The sequence below is a fragment of the Falco naumanni genome, chromosome Z, assembly GCF_017639655.2.
Source record: "Falco naumanni isolate bFalNau1 chromosome Z, bFalNau1.pat, whole genome shotgun sequence".
In the NCBI taxonomy this organism is placed as follows: Eukaryota; Metazoa; Chordata; class Aves; order Falconiformes; family Falconidae; genus Falco; species Falco naumanni.
This window is the reverse complement of record NC_054080.1, coordinates 35,963,648-35,985,502: the sequence shown is the minus strand read 5'-3', so window position 1 is coordinate 35,985,502 and position 21,855 is coordinate 35,963,648. Positions and strand designations below refer to the sequence as shown.

The 21,855-nt window shown below is 37.7% G+C and overlaps 1 protein-coding gene across 1 annotated transcript; it reads right to left on the bottom strand.

Annotated features, from left to right (window-relative positions):
* Positions 1–403: 403 nt before the first annotated feature.
* LOC121081284 (long-chain fatty acid transport protein 6-like) lies at positions 404–21,603 on the bottom strand. The gene is given in 14 exon segments (XM_040580183.1): positions 404–436; positions 1,048–1,178; positions 3,018–3,109; positions 3,485–3,680; positions 4,933–5,023; positions 6,403–6,597; positions 9,974–10,098; positions 11,753–11,790; positions 11,792–11,877; positions 11,879–11,907; positions 12,711–12,763; positions 12,765–12,923; positions 13,823–14,112; positions 21,310–21,603. Coding segments are annotated over 14 exon segments (1,812 nt in total).
* Between the last annotated feature and the right edge of the window lie 252 nt (positions 21,604–21,855).

The window sequence follows — 21,855 nt, the reverse complement described above, 5'->3', positions numbered from 1 at the left end:
AGCCATAAACAATGTCTGTTCCAAAGGTTTTTTCCCAGAAGAGGGCACTGCTGTCCTAAGGCATCACAGACAGTATAACCCATGCTAACTGCATATGAAGGTACATTTACTTAGTACAGGAATGTATTAGTGAAAAAACATTTTCCTCAATTCTTAAAACTCTCTTAAAAATTGCATTCTCTTTAAATGTATACGTGCTTTTTCTCCCCTTCTTATTCAAGCTCACTCACTCTGTTATGTTCTCATCTTGTTCTCAACCAAATTTGTGCCTTTCAGACAGCTTGTCAATATTTAGGGAGAGGCAAAGCTGCTAAATGCCTCTCAGCACCCCCCAACAGCAGAAAACTGTCAATTAAAAACTTTCAGAAGATCTAATGTGGGGCTCTTTCTTGCTCTTTGCAGTTCATGCTCTCGTGTCCTGTTGCAGAAGGTCATCCTGTGGGGAGTACACAAGGGGTGTAATTGTTGCACTTTTAAGGTGCAAGTTTAAAAAGAATTGTGTCCCAGTTCTGCTTTTATACTCTCAAGCATGAGGGTACGTTTCAGTTCTCGGATTATGACATCTTCACTGTAACGTATCTTACTGTCTGTTGCAAAGAACTAGATATTCCCTTGATGCTTTGTCAGTAATAGTGAATAACAGTCACTTCAATCATATTAGGAAAAGGTTTTAAATGGATGATGTCACCCTTTTGTAAGAGGACACTGTTATGTGTAATACTACCCATGTGTGTCTGCCTAGTTTGCCATTGGCAAGAAGAATACACTAGTTAAAGATGAAGAGCATTCAAATAAAATCCAAGTTATTAATCACATCTAAGATTTTTAGTTATGAATGGATCCTTAAAGCAAAATATAAGTTTAATTCATCAAATATTTGCTTAAATTAATAATAATAAGAGCAACAATAATTCAGACTAGTATTACCTTTTGTGTTTCAATTATTGAAACTGTTTGTAAATTGATTCCCGCATTCCATGATTTTAAAGACCAATTTTCAAGTCAGACATAAGTTAAATACAAGTAATAGACAACTGATTATCTTACCATGATTCTCACAAAGCATCGTTGGGCATAAGTTGGAAGAAAGTCCACAACATACTTATAAAGTCTTTCTCCATTAAAGGGTTGGTCAGGTTTAACCACAACAGCTGCCATGCCTGTTCTTCCTTCATAGTCTAAAAACAGTTGAAAAATACTGACAAGTGGAGCATATGTGAGTCTTCTACGACATTTGGAAGGATATAGTATTGGTCAGATAAATATTTTGATGTTGTGAAATGTATGTTTCATCCTGTCAGACATCGAGTGTGAGATACATGAAAGTTACTGTCTTTGGTTCTATTCAATTAAAAAAAAATGTCACAAACCTCTTTTTATTAGTAATTCTGTATGGCTGGCAGTTGGCTGCTAGGTTTTCTTCCTGCCTTGCCCAGTGTTAACATCGGTAACATAGTGGCCTAATGAAATCAATGTGACCATTAGTTCAACAAAAAGCTGAATGCGCTTCCACAAAGCTAGTGCAAAGGATGGACATAGTCACGTACGAGACTGCACTTTACATCATCTAGTGGCTATTGTACATTGTATGAGCAGTGCTGAGTGTTTTCTGCTCTATTCCACAAGCAGATTAGTGGCAAATAGGGGAAGTGCCTCTTAGTAAATGACAAGCAGCAAATTATGTTTGATGTGAAGATAGAAACAAAACCCTTTTAGAAAAGATATAAAAAACATAGTCCTTGCTTTCTCTTTATTCAAACACAAAAATTCCAAATGGAGAAAACATCTAAATTAGAAGAAATGAACTGCCACAGTTAAATCTGCCCAGAATGAAAGAGCAGCTTTGAGGTGTGGTCAAGGCATTGGAGAGATAAGATATGGGTGTTCCTTTTCAATGAAAATTAACTTAGAGTTGTTTAATTGGTAATATACAATAAAGTTTGTTTTGGCAATATTTGAGAGTGAAGTTCATTTGGAAATTTGAAAGACTGTGCTATCTAGATTTTATTTACTCTACAACCAGGAATGAATGTGATTCCTAAGCTCTTGAGGTTTTATTTTGATGTACTGCCATTTATTTTGATTAACTGCCCTAGCATTTGGTAGCAATAGCCCTTTGAGGAGTTCTTGTCAGCTTGTAGATGAAAATGAGATAAGCTTTCCAAGTTAGGTTGCAGGTTTATTTGCGTGCTCCTAAGGATGCCATGTCTCTCAAATGAACATACTGGCATCTGACAGCCACCTGCTGATCAACCATTCAGATTCTGGCTGTTTGTTCATTTTATTTTCATACATCTTCTTCCTTTGAATCCATTGTGTTTCCCATCTCTCAGTGCTAAGTGGGAGCTTGTCTCTTGATAGCTGCTTCTTCATGTGAGTACTTTTTTTTAATACTAGACTGTGTTTGTCTTAATCCAAAGGAAACATAGAACAGCTATTCAGCACGACAAGGTTTACCATCTTCAACCTGTTCATTTAGTTGATGCATCTTCTCAGCAATTTTCCACCTCATCTTGTAATTCAGTTGCCTACAGGTTTTCAGCATGGTATTTTATAATGTTATAAAGCAATTATTGTATACTTTAATGTGAATGGCAATATTCTAATTATGAAAAAATATGTATCTTCTAGGACTGTACTTACAGGATGGTCACAGGTGGTTTCAGACATGTCATTTTTTAATATGGCCCCTGTTCTGCCATTTTTCAAATGCAAGCCTGTAGCTTAAGAGAAGTCCTCTGTAGTTTATAACTTTGTACTTCTTACATCAGTGTTACAAGTTTTAATTCAGCTCAGTGTTTCTGCCATTCATTACAAAGTTTCAGTGTGTCATGTTTATTAAATACAGCATTTTATGGAAACAGAAATTTCAAAGCACTGCAGGTAAGCCTATATTGCCATGTTGACACCATTTATTTGCTTATGTAAAAGTATGCATTCTGTTGCAAAACCAGGAAGGACAGAGTAGGAAATTACTATTTTATTTTTATATTCTCCAAGAATAGGGAATGTCTTACTTTTTATGCTGTAAACATTAACTTCTTGGACAAAATCCATCATACCAATGATGTCTGCAACTTCTATAGTGGCAATTTTTTTTCCTTTCCACCTGTTGAAAATATTTTAAAAAATAAGGTAGATATTAGCAACAAATTTTTATTCTATACAGGTCTCTGTGTGGAGCCTTACTTTTAATTTGGGATGCTGTCATTCTTAACTGAAGCGTGTACACAAATAAATCCTTTTCTGATTTAGTGCCATGTCATTTGAGACCCCAGACTTAAACTAAAGTGACGTCTGACTCAAATTTGAAAAATGCTACTGTGTTGATGTGTACTTTGGTTGACTTTAATTGCAGTCCTTAATGTTTCTTTTAAAGCAAAATTGATACTCACCAGTTTCAAGTCTAACGTGTGTAATCCAGTCCCGCATATATGTGATTTCTTTCAAGCTCACTGGATTTACTGGTAACTCTGTACAATACCCAAAAGTGTCTGCCACATGGTCACTGAAGTAGAGGAAGACATCCTCATCCATCACTAGGAGGTCACCTGTGTTAAAATACACATCTTCTTTCACAAACATATTATGAAGGAATTTTTTTTCTGAGGCTTTATTTCCCATGTATCCAGAAAATGGGGCATCCTGAGTAACTTGCACAGCTAGAAGACCAGATTTACCTGCAGGGCATGAAAAGGAGATGCAACACCCCATATTTACAGTGAGGTATTTAGAACATAAGGTATTGTATTAAAAATCTTTCGGAAAGCCTTATCTGTTCTACTCATATTATTGCTACGTTTCCATAACTACCTCCTGAACAGCAGAAATATGTGAGTAGAAGAGGGAACATAATTTTGCCTCCTTCTCTTCTGAAAAGGTGGATTAGGGAAGAGCTTTTTGGGCTATGGTGAACATCACCCTGAAAAAGCATTTGCCCACTGAAAGCATGGCTATTTTGTCATTTGAAACAGATGCTGGTAGTCAAACAGTACATATGGGGACAAAACAGCACCTGACCTCTTTATGCTTTATGTTTTCCTGAAGAACAGGCCTGCAACTGCTCTCAGCACTGTGCTGGTGTGCGAGTGCACATTTTAAGACATAACGTGCCTGGGTTTGGCCTCCAAACATCAAGGATGATAGTTAAATTTACATACTAAAACTAGTGATGAGCTCTTTCCTGGAACTGTTAACACACATGGATTCATATGTGTATCCACAGACACACAGATATTTAGTGTAATTTCAGCAAAATTAAGTGCTGTGTTTTCTGAGAGTCAGTTTTCAGGATTTTTTCTCAAAGATATTATCAGCTGTGATGCAATCCTATTTTCAGCCTGGGAGCTTCAGCTCTTTGAGCAGGAGTATTCCATTCCAAGTAGGAGTTTAGACATTCTAGGCAACTCTAGACACTAAATGGTTAAAATTGTTTTGGTTAGTACATGTAAAAATATGAAAAATATTATTCAGGTAATTGAGGTACTGTTCTTCCTCAGAATTTTAAATTTGGAAAACAGACAGCATCTGTAAGCATCTGGTCTTGGAACACAACATATCTAGGAATTACTTTGTCCATTTTGTTTGGAAAAATACCAGCACTAAGAAATCCGATTTGTTCAGGAATATGAACAAGTTTTTTCAGGTAGGAATAAAAATATTCTGAGCCCATTATATTGATTATGTTCTTACACTATTGTATTTTTAGGTATTTGGGTAAATTATAAAAATTTTGATAAGTTATTTGGTATATTAGCAAATACTTCCCTATTTGGACCTGCTGATAATATATTTTTCCTGTGTAATTTTCAAGTTCTAAGTCTACGTCAAGAACCTGTTGCTCACAGAACAGAGATTTAATCCCTGCCCCAAAATATCACCATGTAAAATGAGGTATCTCTTAGTTAATAGATAAGTAATATTTTTCCTTACCTATGGGCACTTTCTTACATCCACCATTTTCATCCTTCTTAAGTTCTTGTTTCCTGACGTTGTATTTCAACAACCCAAAAGAACGTAGGAGCTACCTAACAAAAGTGTATAGGTGTACTTAAAAACCTCACTGTCTTACTTTCCAGTTGTTCTGATAAAATTTGCTCAGAGTTAATAGATAGTACTTTATTGACTTTGGAACACTTGGAACAGCCTGAAATATACCGAGTATTCTGAGAACCTAAGTATACATACACAGATAAAATGTTCATCTCCTTTATCAATAAAAAGAAACCCATTGTTTTAGAGCATGGTCATATTAAAAAAAAGTAAAGTGGAACAATGCTTTTGATCAAACTGTCTGTTTTACTTTAAAACTACCATCCATTCCTAATGTTCTAAAGACACAACATTACTGGAATGCAAATCAAGACAATTCTGTGACAAAAAAATCCAAAATAAATTTACATAACTCTCAAAAATTACTCCAGCCAGATCCAAGTGGAAACTTACAGCTCAGTAGTTTGATTTAGGCTTTCTAGACTTCATCCCCTGTCCACAAAGCTAAGATTTCTAAAAGATCAAAAGCACTGTGGAGTTGTTATTATGGCCATGGAAAGGCATTTTCAGCACCTCAGATTAAAAGCAGAAGTCATTTGGAAGTCATTAATCTGGTTAATCTAGTTTTGATGTTAACTGAGCGGAATCTTTAGTATCATTAGAACAGTATTTCATTGTAGTATAATGTTGATGATTTCCCCCCAGAGTCTGTACAAATAGGAAAAGCATTTGAGACTGTCAAGTCTTTTTTATGGGTGGGAGATCTCCAATGCGAGTTTCAACAGTAGTCATATATATAAAGTTAATATTTCAGATATCAAGATGTGTATTTTTCTCCTGCATTTCCTGAGAAATTTATTTTTTTTTGTTTTGCTTATCTTATTTCAGAGAAGAAAGTGTGGTGCTGATTTTAATGAGTGAATATGCAGTCAGAGAGTAAATTTGTTGAAGTTTGCTCTAGAACATTTATGTCCTGATTCATATCCAAAGTAAAATCAAAATTAATTGCTTCCTCATCACTTAACATCTGTTGGTTTTTAGGATGATAATTACACTTTTAAACCCCCATCATTAATCAGTCCTATGCATAGTCACTTCTATACAATTAGGGTGGGTTTTTTTAATATTCTGGGGAAAAATTCAGATACACAAAGAAGTAGTTTCAGCTTCTGTGGACTTTGCTGCATATTTATTGTAGCTTCACAATATACGTAAAGAGAATAGACTCAAACAAGGGGCTAAGAATAAGGTTTCTGTTTCCATGAACCAAATTTTGCTGTATCTGGACCATAGTAACCAGGTTCTTCCTTGCACACTTTCCCGCTCTTCATAATTTCTGCCTTTCATGTGCTATTTTTATTCATTGACTCTTTAGTTGGTTGGTTGATTGGTTGATTTGATTACAGTTACCTTTGAAAAGATGCCAGCATGGCCCACAGCTCCTATTTTATTAGGATAGTTCAAGAAACTAAGATTTCCTTCTGTGGACCCATAGAATTCAAATATTTTAATTGGGCCAAACCTCATCAGAAATTCTTTTGAGACAGCAGGTCTGAAACTGCTTCCTAGAGCAATGTGCACTTTGTGAACTCTGCCCTCTTCTTTCTGTTAACAATGAGGAAGAAACATTCTGCAGCTGAGAAAAGTGGGTCTAAATACCAGAGCTGATCTAAAATTTTCTAATAGAACATTTCTCCTTTAGAAACTGCTACTTTGACTAAAATACTTCACAGAAGGGTATTCATTGTGTAAGAATCAAAGAGATTATCATCAGAATTCTTGTTGGTCTGAGGTTGAAGAATTTGCGTTAAGGTGAAAACTTTATTTCTGTAGATCTTTGTATTTTTGCTTTGTAATTCAGATGTATATTACAAAGTTTAAATGCATTATTGTATCTTGGAAATGTAGATAAATAGGTTTTAAGTAAGGGCCGTTACCCATAGGATGGAAAATCCTTTCTGAACCAAAGAAAGGAATTTTTCTGCATAAATAAAATTGTGTATTAGAAAACACTTGTGACACACTATGGTCAGTTCTACATATTTGGTAGTAAATTTTACACACCTGGCATGTTGCCTAAAGGACCTGAAAAAGTAACAGAATGACTTACAGCTCCTTACCATATCAAATAGGTTTAGGTGCAATTTTTGATCTTATACCCAAATTCAGAAAAGATGGAAGTCAAATCTGCAGTCAAAATGTAGTTGTTAACATGTGATTGTGACCTTTCAGTTACGTTATTATTGTGGCAAACTACTCAAATGCTTGGGCCAGACTGCTCAGCACCCTATATATAGGAGTATAGTCAAGACTGCCTATGGAAAAGCTGCCACTTTGGAGGTGTAGTTGGGATTGAATGATTAAATTACTGCCATCACTGAATGATAGCAGAAAATAAAATTATTTCCAGTCCACAGGAACAGTTTCTTCAAACCAAAACCAAATAAATGCATTTTGTTTCCATTTCAGTATTGTTTTAAACTTTAAAAATTGTAAAATTGTATTTGATTTCTAAATAATAATAAGGCGAATTGAAAAGGGAACATTGCCTAAGAATTATACTGAAATATTTTAGCAGAATCAGTGTTTCAAGTTTGTCACATTTAAAAATACTCATGTTAAAAATACTTTGTGAACTCTGGATTAACGGACAATTTTGTTTGATTCAGAACTGCATTTTATGGCAGATAGATTATTTGCCACAATAGGATTAGCTGTAATGCAGAGTAAACTCCACTTGTTAAAACAAGGAATGGAGTCTTCCCTGCTTCTGCTGAGCAAGCTCTGTTTTCTTTTGCAGTTTTAATGCTAAACCTGAAGGAATAAAATGGTTTGCATGGTTTGATCACATGTGTGTGATAAAACCCCATTACCAACCAATTGGCAGGCTGATTGGGAGAGTTACTTCATGCCTAATATTGTATCTTTTTAAGCACTTGGTCTTCAGGATGAAATAATGGATTTTTTCTTTTATTTTTATTTTTAATATCTGCTTAGAGTCTAGGACTTAAGAGTAAATCTCAGGAACCTCGGAAGTTATAAACATAGGAGAACCAATCTGCAGAACTGCCCTGCATTACCTTGAAATTTGAAATATTTATATTTTTAAAGTTGTATGGTTCTCTTTTAGAACATTCCTTGACATACTTTCTGTTTGGTTTGTTACCTTCTGTGGGGTACCATGTTTAAGATTCAATTCTGATAGGCACATGGATGCCGGGTAAGCTTCCTGTAGACATATTTAGTCAGAGAGTAGTGTCTAGAGTCTCTGTCTACATCAAGGAATCCAGGAGTGCTTCCTAGTTCCTAAATCGATGTTCTTTCTCAATTTCAGTGTGAGACCTAGGCATGCTCTGTGAAAGGAGGTAAGGACGTGTCATATCACATAAGGTATGTCATATCCAAGATATGACATAGACCATACTCCAACAGGTCCCTCATCTATGTAGCCCTAGTCCTGGGCAACACCATGACTGCTGTGCTTTGGCATGCCACAGCACAGGGAGTCCAGGTGAAATGTAGCTGGCTGGCTTATAAGCCTGCACAGGTTTCCTTCACTGTAGAAGAGCCTGTGTGGTGCACTAGAGGTTGTATGTATTAAACTTCAGTAAGATGCCTGATCTTGACAGGACTCTGCATTTACCCTCATCCCTCCTCATCTTCCTTAGCTCAGCCAGACCATCTTTCTGGCTTTCCCTTCTTATCAATTGTTAGTTAAATATCAATAACTTCTCTGTCAAATTCTTGTTATTGAGCCAAGTAAAGAAATTTCTCCCTGCCTTTTCCTGCAGGAGAGAACTTCACACAGCTAGTTTGGTCAAGTTAATCATTCCTTTGTGTTTTTGGTGCATGGACTACTGACATAATGTTTGTACAGACTTGAGTTCTGGCCAGCATCTTTCCTGGCTTGTTCCCTCTAATACATTTTTGTCTTTGACCCCTCTTCTACATGCAGACCACACAATAATAAGTCTCTGTTCAAATCAGCTGGTGGATGCTCTCAGATGTTCGCTTATTGCTTGTTCTTGTGCCAATCTCTGACCAATGCAGCTGGAGGTCATTTGAACCTTGTACTTGTACATGATGTTTTCTGTGGTAGGTAGAAATGTTTCTTGTCACCTCCCTTCAGTAACTTCCTAACTCCCAAGTATAAAATTAAGAAAATTAGCCAATCTTTTCCACCATCATCAAGAAATAAGCATTGAAATATAATAAATATTTTCAGACTTGTTTTTCTGCTGCTTCTCTGTTTGGTGATGTCTTACTTTTGTCCTAAATCTGACCATTATTTACCTTCTAACAGAGTTTCATTATCATCATTTCATTATTTCATCACCCATGCTCTTCAGGACTGTTATCTCAGGGGTGATGAAGATTTTGCACTACACTATTACTCCTATGGCTTTATACAGGAAAGTTTGTCACCGTATACACAGCCATGGAACAAAATGTGCCTTTGGAACACCTCTTCAGAAAAAAATCTAAACAAACAAAAACTCATTCAGCCATTTCAAAGCCATACAAAAATTATCAGCCATTAAATACTGAAGAGTAGCCTCCTCTTAATAAGTAACTGCTTTGAATCAGTGCATCGCAGGTGGTAAATCATTTAATCTGGTTCATGCTCTTGTTTTATCATTGAGTACAATAAAGCTTTTACTGCTTTTATCTTTTCCTTACGGACCTGCTACTTGCCTATCACTCAGAAGAAAAAAGCTAGCAAGCTTGGCTTTACAGAGGAATTTATTTTATCGTCTGGGTATAACTGTCCCATCCTGCCAGGTTTGTTTCTGTGTAACCATTACATTTGCTGATATAAATTTCATTCTATCATAGAACTACAAGGAACGCAAGACCCAAGTTTTGTATACACTGGAAAAAAAAGCTTTATCAATCATTAAAAATATTATACCATTGAGAAATGGGTAAATCTATATGACTTATAAAATACAGATTTGCTATAATTTAAGGCAGCACTTGCAGTGGGCTGGTTGCAAAGGTAGTGACGGAGTTCTCCCATGTACAAAAACACGGCAACATTGTATTTTCTACAGTCGTTCCAAAACTGGCTTGCAGAAAATTTCTTCTTCAAAACACAAGTTGCTCCTAGCTGATGAAAGCAGACAAGAAAATTCAAAATACCCTTTAATGTTGATCTTCTATCACTTTTGTTTAAAAAAGTTGTCATTTTCTTAATTCAACTAATAATAAATTCAGATATTTAAATAAATTGTAAACTATTTCTGGCAAGATCTTTCTGTTAAATGTGACTAGTATAATGAAGCCTTGCTTCTTTTTCTGAGTAGTAACTAAAAACATAGAGTATCAGAAGCAGTAGAAGCAAACCTTTTAGTCATCTCCAGTTGTTAGGAATAGGTCAAAGCCTAAGCATTTTTTTTCTGTCAAGATGATGACTGGTGTAAGTCTGAAAAAATAGAGCTTGAGATGGGAAGCTCCCAGCTCCTCTCTTTGTGTGAGAAGTGTTGGAAGGGAAACCATCTCAAAGCCTCTGTTATTTCTGTCTCACTCCCCTTCTCCTGTTTCTTGTCAACTCATCATCCTCAGGTTTTTTGTTTCTGTGGCCCTGAAGTTCCTTCAGAACTATCCATTTCAAAAGCCAGCTTATTCTAGACCTCTCATGTCTGCCACCCCATCCCTTTTCCACAGTTTTTAATGTGTTGTCATACAAGAATTTACAAATTTCCCTATTTCTATCCTTTCCAAAATTCCTTTTTGGCTGAGTCCTGTTTGTCCTACATAAAGCTTCCCAGTGCCTTCTAAGTGCTGATTCCCTTCTAGTCTACTTGCTCCTAGCTTGCCAGTTTCTCGCTGACCCTGGTATCATCTCATGCAAAACCTGAAGCCCTTTTCAGCCTCACTCACCTCAAAGCCTTGTCATTTGAATCCCAGGCCCCTCAGAGTCCCCATCTGAATGGCCCACCTGAGAAAGCTGTTACCTTGCTTTTTGTCTTCCAAGACAAATCATAGCTTCAAACTTTTTTATACACCATTTTCCCCATCACTTTTGTGTTTCTGTTAGGCAGCAGCAGTCTTGTTATCAGTTGCTGTAGCCCAGCATGCCTGCCCATGCCCTTCCTGAAGAAACAAAGCACTGAAACAGCTTTTAAAACAGTCCAGATATATAATTACCATAGCAAAACCAGCCTCTGGGCAAGACTCTAAAGACAGGAAAGGAGGAGATATCTGAAAAAATATCTGATTGCTACCCCTTTACAAATATCTCCCATTATCACAATCAAAATCCTTCCCTTCTCTTTAGTACAATGAATCTAATTCTGTAGGTGCTACTCAAATATGTGACTCAAAAAGCTCCAAAACACATTTAGTTGACCTATTTTGAAAATTAGTTAAAGCTTCCACAATGCATTTGCACCTTCTAAAACTAAAAGTCAAGCCTGACTTCTCAGATGCCTATGTGAACGCCCTTAGACTTCTGGTGTAGGATGCAAATGCAATTTCAGGTTAAACATACAGAACATACGCAGTGGTATCAGCAATACTTAGACCTCAAGTCATGTTGTGTTGGATCTATGCAACAATTTGTGTCTGTTCTAAGCTTCAAAAAATATGAATGTATCTTAGATACTGTTTGCAGACTGCAGAAAGTGATATAAATGTGAAAATTACAAAAGTCTGTTGGTAGACATAATATTTAAGTTACCAAACAGAGTTACTCACCAATAATAAACTGTTACAGCTTTCTGAAGTTAATGAAACTCTATTAAAAGGTAAATATTGCCTAATTCAGTGCATCCACTGATGCCAAGAAGCACTGATGTGATACAAGGGAAAAGTGAGATACATAATATCCTGAGAAACTGCACCACACTGAGTGAATGCTAAGCAGGCAGATAGAGCTCTTAGAATGAGTGATGATAGCAGCTTCTGGGAAACCTGTCAAAGGGAGAAGAGCAAATAATTATGAATGTACTGCTTGCATTAATAATTTTGTTGTGAACAGAGTTATGTTTGGAATGTACAGGGAGAATTGTCTTCTGAGTTTCTGTCCTGTCCTGTCTTTCAGTCTTTATCTCATTAATATAACTCTTTAGTCTCAGCATCTTCATCCTTTTTGCCTGTAAGGCTGTTTAATCTTCTCATTTGCTTTTTCTGGAGGAGAAAGTCCTTATCCTTCACAGGCAAGTGCAGACTGACTGTGCACAGTGTTCCCTCGCCATGAAGCGAGATTGAGAAAGCTTCTGAAGAGCCACTGTGCCACACAGCTGGTATTTGTAATAGGAATAACTTTTACAAAGTTGTTTGTCTTGACTAGAGGAAGGATCCCTCTTTCCTTCCCAGTGAAATAAAGTGAAGCTTCATTATTCAGGCCAGTCTCAGAGGAAAACATTTCTCCCAAGGCCCAACCACTTGTGCTGGCCATATTTCTTTTTAGGATACACTTGTGAAATTCTGTCACTATGGAATCTGAAAAGCTGTTAGAGAGGACTTGGCCTGATATTTAAGAAATAAAGTTCAGCCATGGAATATCTATATGAAAACTCACTAACTAGAATTATGCCCTTGTTACACCAAGGCAAAATGGTTTAAAGTGTACTATGCTTGTAACTAAATGGATTCCTCCCTATCTTGACTTTAAAATTCAAGTTCTGTCTTTTTGTGTGCCTGTCTTGTTACTAAATTTATACCACCTTTATTTTCACAGAGATGCAGTTGTACTTTTTAGTACACATCTTCACCTGCACTTCCCGATGGGAAGATATACATAGCTGTGTTTCTTGTGTTAGTGACATCTATGAGATAGAACAGATAGATCCAGCACCTTGTCTAGTTTGTCTTGTATGATGTGAACATGCTGGAAAGGAGAACTGGTGCTCATCAGCCAGACAGCAGCATTATTTTCCAGGAGATGAAAAACAGATCCTTTCTCTATTGTTCCCAAACAATCCACCAAGTTAAAGAAAATTACATGCTTATTATTAAAATAATTAAATCTATAGACCTGATTACTTGCATTGGAATTATATACTGTACCACTGTGTACAATGAACCTGCCACAGTCCTCAGCAGGACTAACCCACCTACTGGACAGTGAAATAAAATCATGATGTTTAATTTCCCTATACTTCTCCCATGGGTTTAACTGTAATAAGTAAAACTCCCTGATCTTGGTGATGCTAATATATAAGATTTCATTTACTTGGTGTGCTATAACATATGTTTTAAAGCTTGGGACACACAATGCATATGGAATTATGGAAGTATTGCCAACTTGTATTAAAGATAGGAAAAGAGGAGTAGAAAGGTTAAATAAATTGCCCAGTATTACATAATATGCCAGTAAGAGGGCCAAAATTACAGCTTGACATGCTATATTCTTCTCCACGCAATGCTGCCTTGGAACCACCACTTTAAAGTAGTTCTAAAGTAACCATAAATCTGTAAGTGAAAATTTTGAGCTGAAGGAAATCACCACTAGCAAAGGGAATCTGATTCTTCCTGTAGTCAGTGGAGTTGTATCTGCATAAGCCATAAGTAGAAATAGAAGTAAGGTGATGGTAAAGTATCTCCCCAGGCTGCTTGCTTCCTGATGCATGATTGTTTCTGCTAGTACATTGTTCCATGCGTGGAGAGACTCAGATTTAGGCCTTTCATTATACTAATTAATTCCACATATTTTTGGTGCTTATACACTTAAAATGTAAGCAAGACTATCTCTTCCCCCTCTTCTTTAGCTAGCATATATGAAGTGCTTGCAGCTTTGAATGGCTCTGATTTTCTATTCTTGATAAAAAGCATAAAGCAGTAGAAAGTCATTAGTAAGTCAAAAACAATATGTAACTTACCTTCTCCTATCACCAGTGCTTTTGCTGAATATGTATTAATGCAGTGCAGGAGAGATCTAGAGGGGATGTTGAAAGTGAGAAAAGCCACCACGCAGCCCAGCTTGGCCAGCCCAAACCACACGTGGATGAAGTCAGGTCCATTATCCATCAGCAGGGCCACAGTGTTGCCTTTTTTCAGATTCCCACAGTGTAGGAAGACCTGTGCTACTGTGTTACTCCTCCTGTTCACATTCTGATAGGTGTGCATCTTCCCTCTGTAGATGAGGAATGGCTTGTAGGGAATCTTCCCCACTGTCTGCATGACAGAATGGAGAGAATTCCGTTGCTTCCCCCTTTTTTTTACCATTGCTTTTAACCTCTTCCACCTCAAGAAGTAAATCAGATCTGCCAAGAAATATGGCGAAAAGATCTTCAGAGGATACACAGCACCACTGTTCCTCCAGCAACTGTCAAAAGCCATGTGCATAGCATGCTGGAGGCAGGGAGGAATAATAGATTAGCTACTTCAGAGTTACAAAATACAATACATTAATATAGTTAATTATGAGTTTTAGGAAGAGGCTGGAAGCTAATAAGCTAATTACAATTCCACCAGATAATGTAAGAACTTTTTAAAATGCCATATTTGAGTTTACTAGACCCAGAAAAATATAAAAAAGAAAAAATAAAGATTGTGCAGTTTACAAGGACAGAGGAGTTCATTCAGAGTAAAGAATATAGCCAAGCTGACAGTAGAATGAAAAAGACATTGACAAATACAAGATGGAAACTTAAAAATTCAAAAAGTATCTGAAGATCAAACAAAAGAAGATATAAACTCAGGAAACAATATAACACTTTTTTTTTTTAACTTGGAGTCAAAATTTTGTTTAGATTGTTTATTGTACAATGACAAATCCTAAAAAAATTGGAAGCAGTTAAATCATATAGTATCATATGTATATTATTGAAGTATGTTAAGTAACATGCACCTGTAAAATGCACCAAATATGTTATTCTTTGCTGCCTGAGTTACTTTTTGGTCCAATAGAATTTGAGACCACCATCTAATCCTCCACAGGTTTGAACAGTCTGATGAACATACAGAAATTTCAGGCAATATACGGAATGAACCTTCTGCATCTTCTGAAATAGCCAGTTCTCACCTTAGGATTCTCTAGCATTTTCAATAAATGGTGATTAATATCTTTGCATTATTTATATTATTTTCATTATTTACAATAGTACCCCTAAGTCTCAAAGAAAAAGTCATACACGAACACATACTAAGATTTGGAATAAACTTTTAGAGCCTAACAGTTCTCAGCTTCTTAAATGTATTTCAGGAAACCATTAGTTGCCATCTTTTCACATGGTCACAGAGGAGGACTTGTGAAGATCGTGCAAGATCCCTATAACTTGATATGTGCAACATTGACCAGTCTCCTTAAAGTTTCAGCCATGACTACTACAAATATTTGAAACATCTTATGTGACAGTCTAGGATTCAGGAACACTTCAGAGTATGGCAGGTTTTTCTAAATTATGTGGCCTCCACTCCATAGTTTAGAAATATTTTACTGACAAGCTGTACTTTTGGTATGTTCATCAAGCTTGTTTACATTTTAAACAATATTCAGTGAATATATGCACTTGTGGACTTTTTGCAGCAAGCAGGATCTTGTATGTACCATAAAGCATATGTAATGTATGGGTAAAAAAGCAGCTTAAAAATGAAAGCATTGTGGAATTGATTGCATACAAACATACAAACCAAGTTGAAGTATGTAATGCATAATGTTTTAAAGTTGTAAACAAAAATTTTAAATCCATCTTTTTTCTGAACTCTAATTTGTAAAATGACATTCTTAATTATCCTGGTCTGACAATTATTATTCTTTATTTTGTCGTGTCACATATCAGGCAATTTATTTTTCCTTTTATATAGTATAAAAATAAAAATAGCTACAAGTTTACTTTTGCAATAGATGCGCTATTAAAACACCTTGTGTATCACTTCATATGGCTCCATCATTGACTTTCTGGATTCTCAGAATGTTGCAATTTACTGGCCAAGAACGCTCGTGGAAGACTTCATAACTTTCATGGCTATTAAGTTCTCCTTGACTATGGCTTGGAAATATTTGCTCATTTTTCTTTACCACATGTACAAGCATGCAAGATTCACTGTAGTTCCAGACAGTAGATTTTGCTCTGGGGAAAATCTAAATGGCAGAATTTATAAACTGAACCAATAGACATAATCTTAAGAGAAAATAAATAAAAAGATATGATGACATAAGACTAGGCTCAGCCCTAGTTTTCTTTTAGACAAGATCAGAATAAATAATAGGCTCAATAAATAATAGCCTGGCTATAGCATTCTTTGATTACTTCTATTGCCAAATATAGTCATTGTAAGTGACAATTCATAGAATAATAAGACAAAAGACTAACTCAGGCTAAATGAAGCAATTTTGATCTTCAAAGCTGTTTCAGGATTATTTTAGGTTCTTCTTTTTCACACTTGAATGTGCATGGCAAGGCCCACCAGACCCTTGCTTTAGAATTGTTCAAGCAAAATACTGTTTATAGGGGAAAAAAATAAATACAAATTAAACAAAGGCAATGAAAGGGAAAATGTAGAATATATAGATGGAGAATAAAAGGAATGAATACTAGGAAAGAGTGACTATTACGAGTATGAACTTGTCTGAGTGAAACCACAGTCATACAGTCAGCGGCAGTACAGAAGCCATACTGCCATGGCCTGCCCTATTCCTGGAACGGTAAGCGTGATGGCTGGTTTTGCCTGCAGTATCCTGGCAGTGACACCTAGCTTGTTTGTGGTATATAGCTGCACTATAGGATTCTCCAAAACGTTCACAAAAGGTTCCTGCACAGGAATTTAATCCACGCTCCAAATGAAGGAGCTACTCAGGCCACTGAAATATTTTCTTAAATTTAGACAAACTCACAGCACTTCAAAAAAATAATTATGCATACACTGTGATTAATAACTTACAATTGAGCTGTAAATGCAAATAATTCAGTCGTTCCTGATCTTACCAAATGCATGATTAATTTGCAGTCTACATATATATGTGTGTAGAGATATATATATATATATATCACAAACCTTTGTATTCTTCTTACATTATATACTGTTGAGTTTTAGCATGGTCTGGTTTGGAGTATTTTGTGAAGGCCCTCTGTCAAAGTAAGAGCTAAGAGCCTGAAATCTGCCTATGTTATTTCTCCTTTGCATTCCTTTCACACAGTGGAATGTTGCTGCATGTGTGTCCAGATTTGTGTTTCTGCATGGTCAGAAGTAAAGGCACTTGTTCCAATGAGTCAGTATGCTCTGGGATATTTTCCCTGAAGTCCTGGAAAGGGTATTTAAGCAATTAGCTTGAAATAACTGAGTAATTCCTTCAGCCTTGTTTTAATTAACGGGTAATCTGGTTTGCCAGTCCTTAGTCTTCATTTGTTTATCTGATGAGAGTAGTTCTGTGCCAAAAAGTATAACTCTGATGAAAACTGACTGCTAGCTCTTCTCAATCTGAACTCCCTTTCTCTTTGTCTGGCTCTGGTCTGGGGTTATCCTCTTAGAGAAAAAAAAAGCAACAGAGCTACCATGTCAGACAGGGCTACTGTGTGTCCACAGTTTCACAGGGAGGTGGAGAGTAGCTCTGGAAGGAAGGGAGCATAGTGAAGATAGAAAGAACACAGGAAGCATTCAGACAGTTAAGAAGCAGGTAAGACTGTCCAGCTTGGCCTCATTCATGTCCTAGTTTTCTGAGATATCTCTGAAATACCTGAGATACATAGCCATTATGTAATTGCCCTTATATTTAATATTACAATGACACTAGAAGTGCATGCAAGACCAAGTATTTCTCATACAGACTTTAAAGAGTGATCCATCTAGTTGCCCAAATTTCTCCTGTGGAAAAAATTATTTCCAAGGTAGAAATAGCCTTTTAATAGACTTTTAATAGCCTTACTGTTTTGAAAAGTTGCTACATAGACTCTTCTTGTAGATTTGAAAATACAAAATTGCAATTGAATTCAAGAAAATTGGCCACCAAACTCACTGGTTTTGGTTTGTTAGGGTTTTGGTTTTGTGCTATAGAGACAGAAAATGGGGAAATTTGGATTTTTGTTTACATATTTTCTCTGCTTTTTTCCCTCTTTGTTTCTTTTCAGCTTTTCCTCCACAATCACAAGCATTCAAAACTTCCTTTTAATAAAAACTGAGTTTCTTAGCTATGTCTGGATATTTAGAACTTGAGCCTGAAGTAAAATACAAAAGAATAAGAAAGCAGCCAGTGGTATAGAAGTGCACAATTAATTATTTTTCAGTATTTAGGCAATCACATGAAAAATTACGAACAGGAAAGGTTTCCAAATACAGCGAGCCCAAACCTTCATTAAGAATTCAAGTGAATATTCTGTTTTCCAAGTAATCTGTCAGCTTTTTCAGTAAAATGGCATGCTACTTTTGCTAAAAGCAAACTAACCAATAGGGAGCTAAAGTTCAGTTTTGAACTGTAAAGTTCAGTTTTGAACTGAACACTGTACTGTTTAATTAATAGGAACAGATGAAGGCGTTTATCTAACTGAGGCAGAGAGACAAAGAGTTCAACTTGAGAAAAATCTAATGCCAGTTAATAAAATAGCAAGTCTAATCTGACTTCAGATACATACAGTGGACATTTTTTTGTGTGAATAATAAAAAATTATCTGTACAAGAAATGCAAACACTAAAATTTAGCTGAGTTTATAACCAGTGCTTTTTCCAGAATCTGAATAAGTAAACAAGTATTTTCTTACCAACTTCTGATTTTGTATTTTGATTAGTGTCCTGTATTCAGTTAGATCCTCTCCTCTGTGTATCACGCACAGGAAGGTTGCATGTGAAATCTGAATATGTTAATTTAGTCCAAGCAGACGGTTTTTTGAAGCTCCATACCTGTTGTGCTTCAGTGGTGACTGCATGCCAAGATAGACAACTAAAGACTCTTTTCTGTCTACTGGATGTCCTAGGCATCCTTTCTGTAGTTCCTCAGCTTTACAGCTATCTTCAAGTGTCTGAGTGAAAGGGAATTGGACATTGTATCTTGGAACACAGTGTGCTTGCTGATCAAATTGAAAGTTAATTGTTAAAAAGACAAAGAAGGCAATTACAAACTGTTAGTTTATGTGTTTAAAAGGGTCATCAGGAGCAAGACAGAGTTATACCAAAGGAAAAGACTAATCTGTTGACATGACTGTTTCAGTGTAACAGAAGCAGCTTAGTGATGTTTCTGTATATTCCTGTATAAAATACATTCAGTATACAGCAAACATTTCGATAGCATTTATCACACATTGTCGTACATTCTTTCCAATAGGTACAATAGGTTGAACAGTATTATCTGATGAAGACATTTTTTAACCTCAGTCATACAAACCTCAGAGGTCATTTTGATAGAGAATTTGACTGCTGAAAAAGAGCACTGTAATAAATCAGTGCCTGCCTAATTGGTAAAGTGGATAAGATTACATGAACACAGGAAGGCATTTCTAACAACTTAAATAACTAACAATGTAAAACATATGAAACAAACCTTTAATTTTTGAAACTCAAAATTACAATCTGAGTAGCTTTTGAAAAAGATTGTTAAATACACATTGGCTGACTGCATTCTTGTTTGTGCGCTTTTAAATTTTTTGTAAGAAATGTCTTCTATATTTGTGTGAAAGTTTTCTGAGGCATAATTACGGTATTCAAGGTATAGAAATATTGTAGGGCTTTACTATTTTTTCATACAAATTATTTTATTGAATAATTAATGGTTTCAATTTTTAATTAACTTAGAATACATTTTTAAGCTTACAGACTTTGCTAGTTTCACAATAATTTTTTATTTTATATACTCCATTTGGAGGACATATGCTGGGCAGGTTTGCATGGTACACTGGCACTTCATGGAAAAATTAGACTGTCATCTGACTAAAAAAGAAAACATGACTATGGAGTAGATTCTCTGAAAACATGAATGATCTGCAAGACAGCAAGAAGAAAATGAAGCACATGGCTACAAGTAAGGGTAAGCAGAGGAAAAGTTTGGTTTATTTGTATTAAAGGAATTAGAGATATGTGAGTTCATAGCTATTGTTCTTCTTCCCTGGTGAATATTTATTTTAAAAAGTAGGCTTGGTATTTTTTATCCTTGAAGGTAAGGACAACACTGGGAAGTAAGGTCAAGAAACCTGAGTACTTCCAGCTGGAACCAAAATGACAAGATCAGCAGAAGAGAGAGAGAAAATAACTTCTGATAGCTTAATGGCTATGGGTCTTTCCTAGCAGCCCTAGGTTTCAGTCCATTTTCTTAGCAGCAGGAACTGCACATGTGCCATACATGCCATGGTCTATGTCCTGAGGGTGGCTAGTAAGTACAACCAGAGTAAAATTGTACTACTGTCCTTTATTTACTTATTTTGTAGATCCAGCGTCAAGTTCTTGGAATAGATTCTTGACACCACTCAAATACTGTTGCAGAACTGCAGAAAGGCTGAGGTTGGAACGGACCTCTGGGTGTCAGATTGTCAAGGCCACCTGCTCTGGCAGAGACAGAGCTGCTGAGCCAGGATCATGCCCGGACTCCTCTTCAATATCACTCCTCCTGTCATTGGGAACCACAGGAAAGAGCATGGCTCCACCTTCTGTGCAGCCTCTCTTCAGGTCTTTTTATACCTTCCGCTGATCAAATCCCCTGAGAGCATTGTCTTCAGGAGGCTAAACAGTCCCAGCTCACTCAGAGGAATGGTGCTCCAGAGCCTTACTCATCTTCATGGCCCTCTGCTGGACTCTCTCCAGTGTGCACCTCTGTCTTGTACTAGGGAGCCCAGAAGCAGACACAGCCATCCAGGTGTGGCACCACCAATGCCAAGTAAAGAGGAAGAATCACATTCTTCAATCTGCTGGGAAAACTCCCCCTCATGCAGCCCAGGGCACCATTACTGTTGCCGGTGGTTCATGACAACTTGGTGCCTAACAGGACCTCCAGGGCATTTTCTGCAAAGAAGCTCTCCAGTGGGACAGCCCGCAACATGTGCCGGTGCCTGGCGTTGTCCCTCCCCAGGTGCAGGACTTGGTGCTTCCCCTTGCTGAGGCCCATCCCTAGAGGATTCAAGGGCAGGTTGGATGGGGCTTTGAGCAGCCTGGTCTAGTGGCCGGTTGTTACTAGGTGGTCTCGCCCTGGCCCTCGCGCAGGTGCCGGCCTGGCGGGCCGGGCCGTTACCGGCCGGTGCGCGTGCGCCGAGAGGCCGGCTGCAGCCTTGTTCCTCACCGGAACGGAAGGGCTTGGGCCCGGCGCCCCAGGAGGCGTGGCAGAGCCCTGCGGAGCACCCTTGGGCCCTCACCCGGTGCCACAGCGTGTCCCCTGTGAGTTGTTGCCCTTCAATGGCACCAGCTGCCTGGCCGGAGGGGACAGCAGAAACGGGCTGCCCAGGAACCGGGGCCTACGGTTATTTCCTCGAAGGGAAGCGGCGAGGCACCCGTTGCCGCACCGGAGGGTGTAAGCACGCTTGCCAGCGAGAAACCCGTGCAGGCAAAGGCAGCGAAATCCCACAGCGGCAGCCCTGAGGCCGGGAGCCGGGTCTCGGGTGGGCGCCGGCAGAGAGAGAAGGCTCTGACCGCGCGCACGGTTGCGGTCACCGTCACCTCCTCCCAGTTTCCCCTCCGCTGGCAGGGCAAAGCTGAGCCTGCAGCCTGAGTGGGGCGTAAAGCTCCTGCTTTGTGCGCGAGTCGTCTCGTCATTGTGCTGTCATGAGAAAGGGGGGAAAGCATCAACCCCTGTGCTGATTTCAAAGAGCAGCAACGTCTTTATAAAAGGAGAAAGGGAGGGAAAGGGGCAGGGTTCTGGTGGTGGGAAGAGAGAGGAACAGAAAGCAGCCCCATCTCCACCACTGGCTTTTCTGGAACGGTCTGAGGACATGAGCAGAGTAGGTGCCTAGTGTCGCAACCTGAAAGGAGCCGTTTTGGACCACCTCCCTCCCCCTGGAACTAACA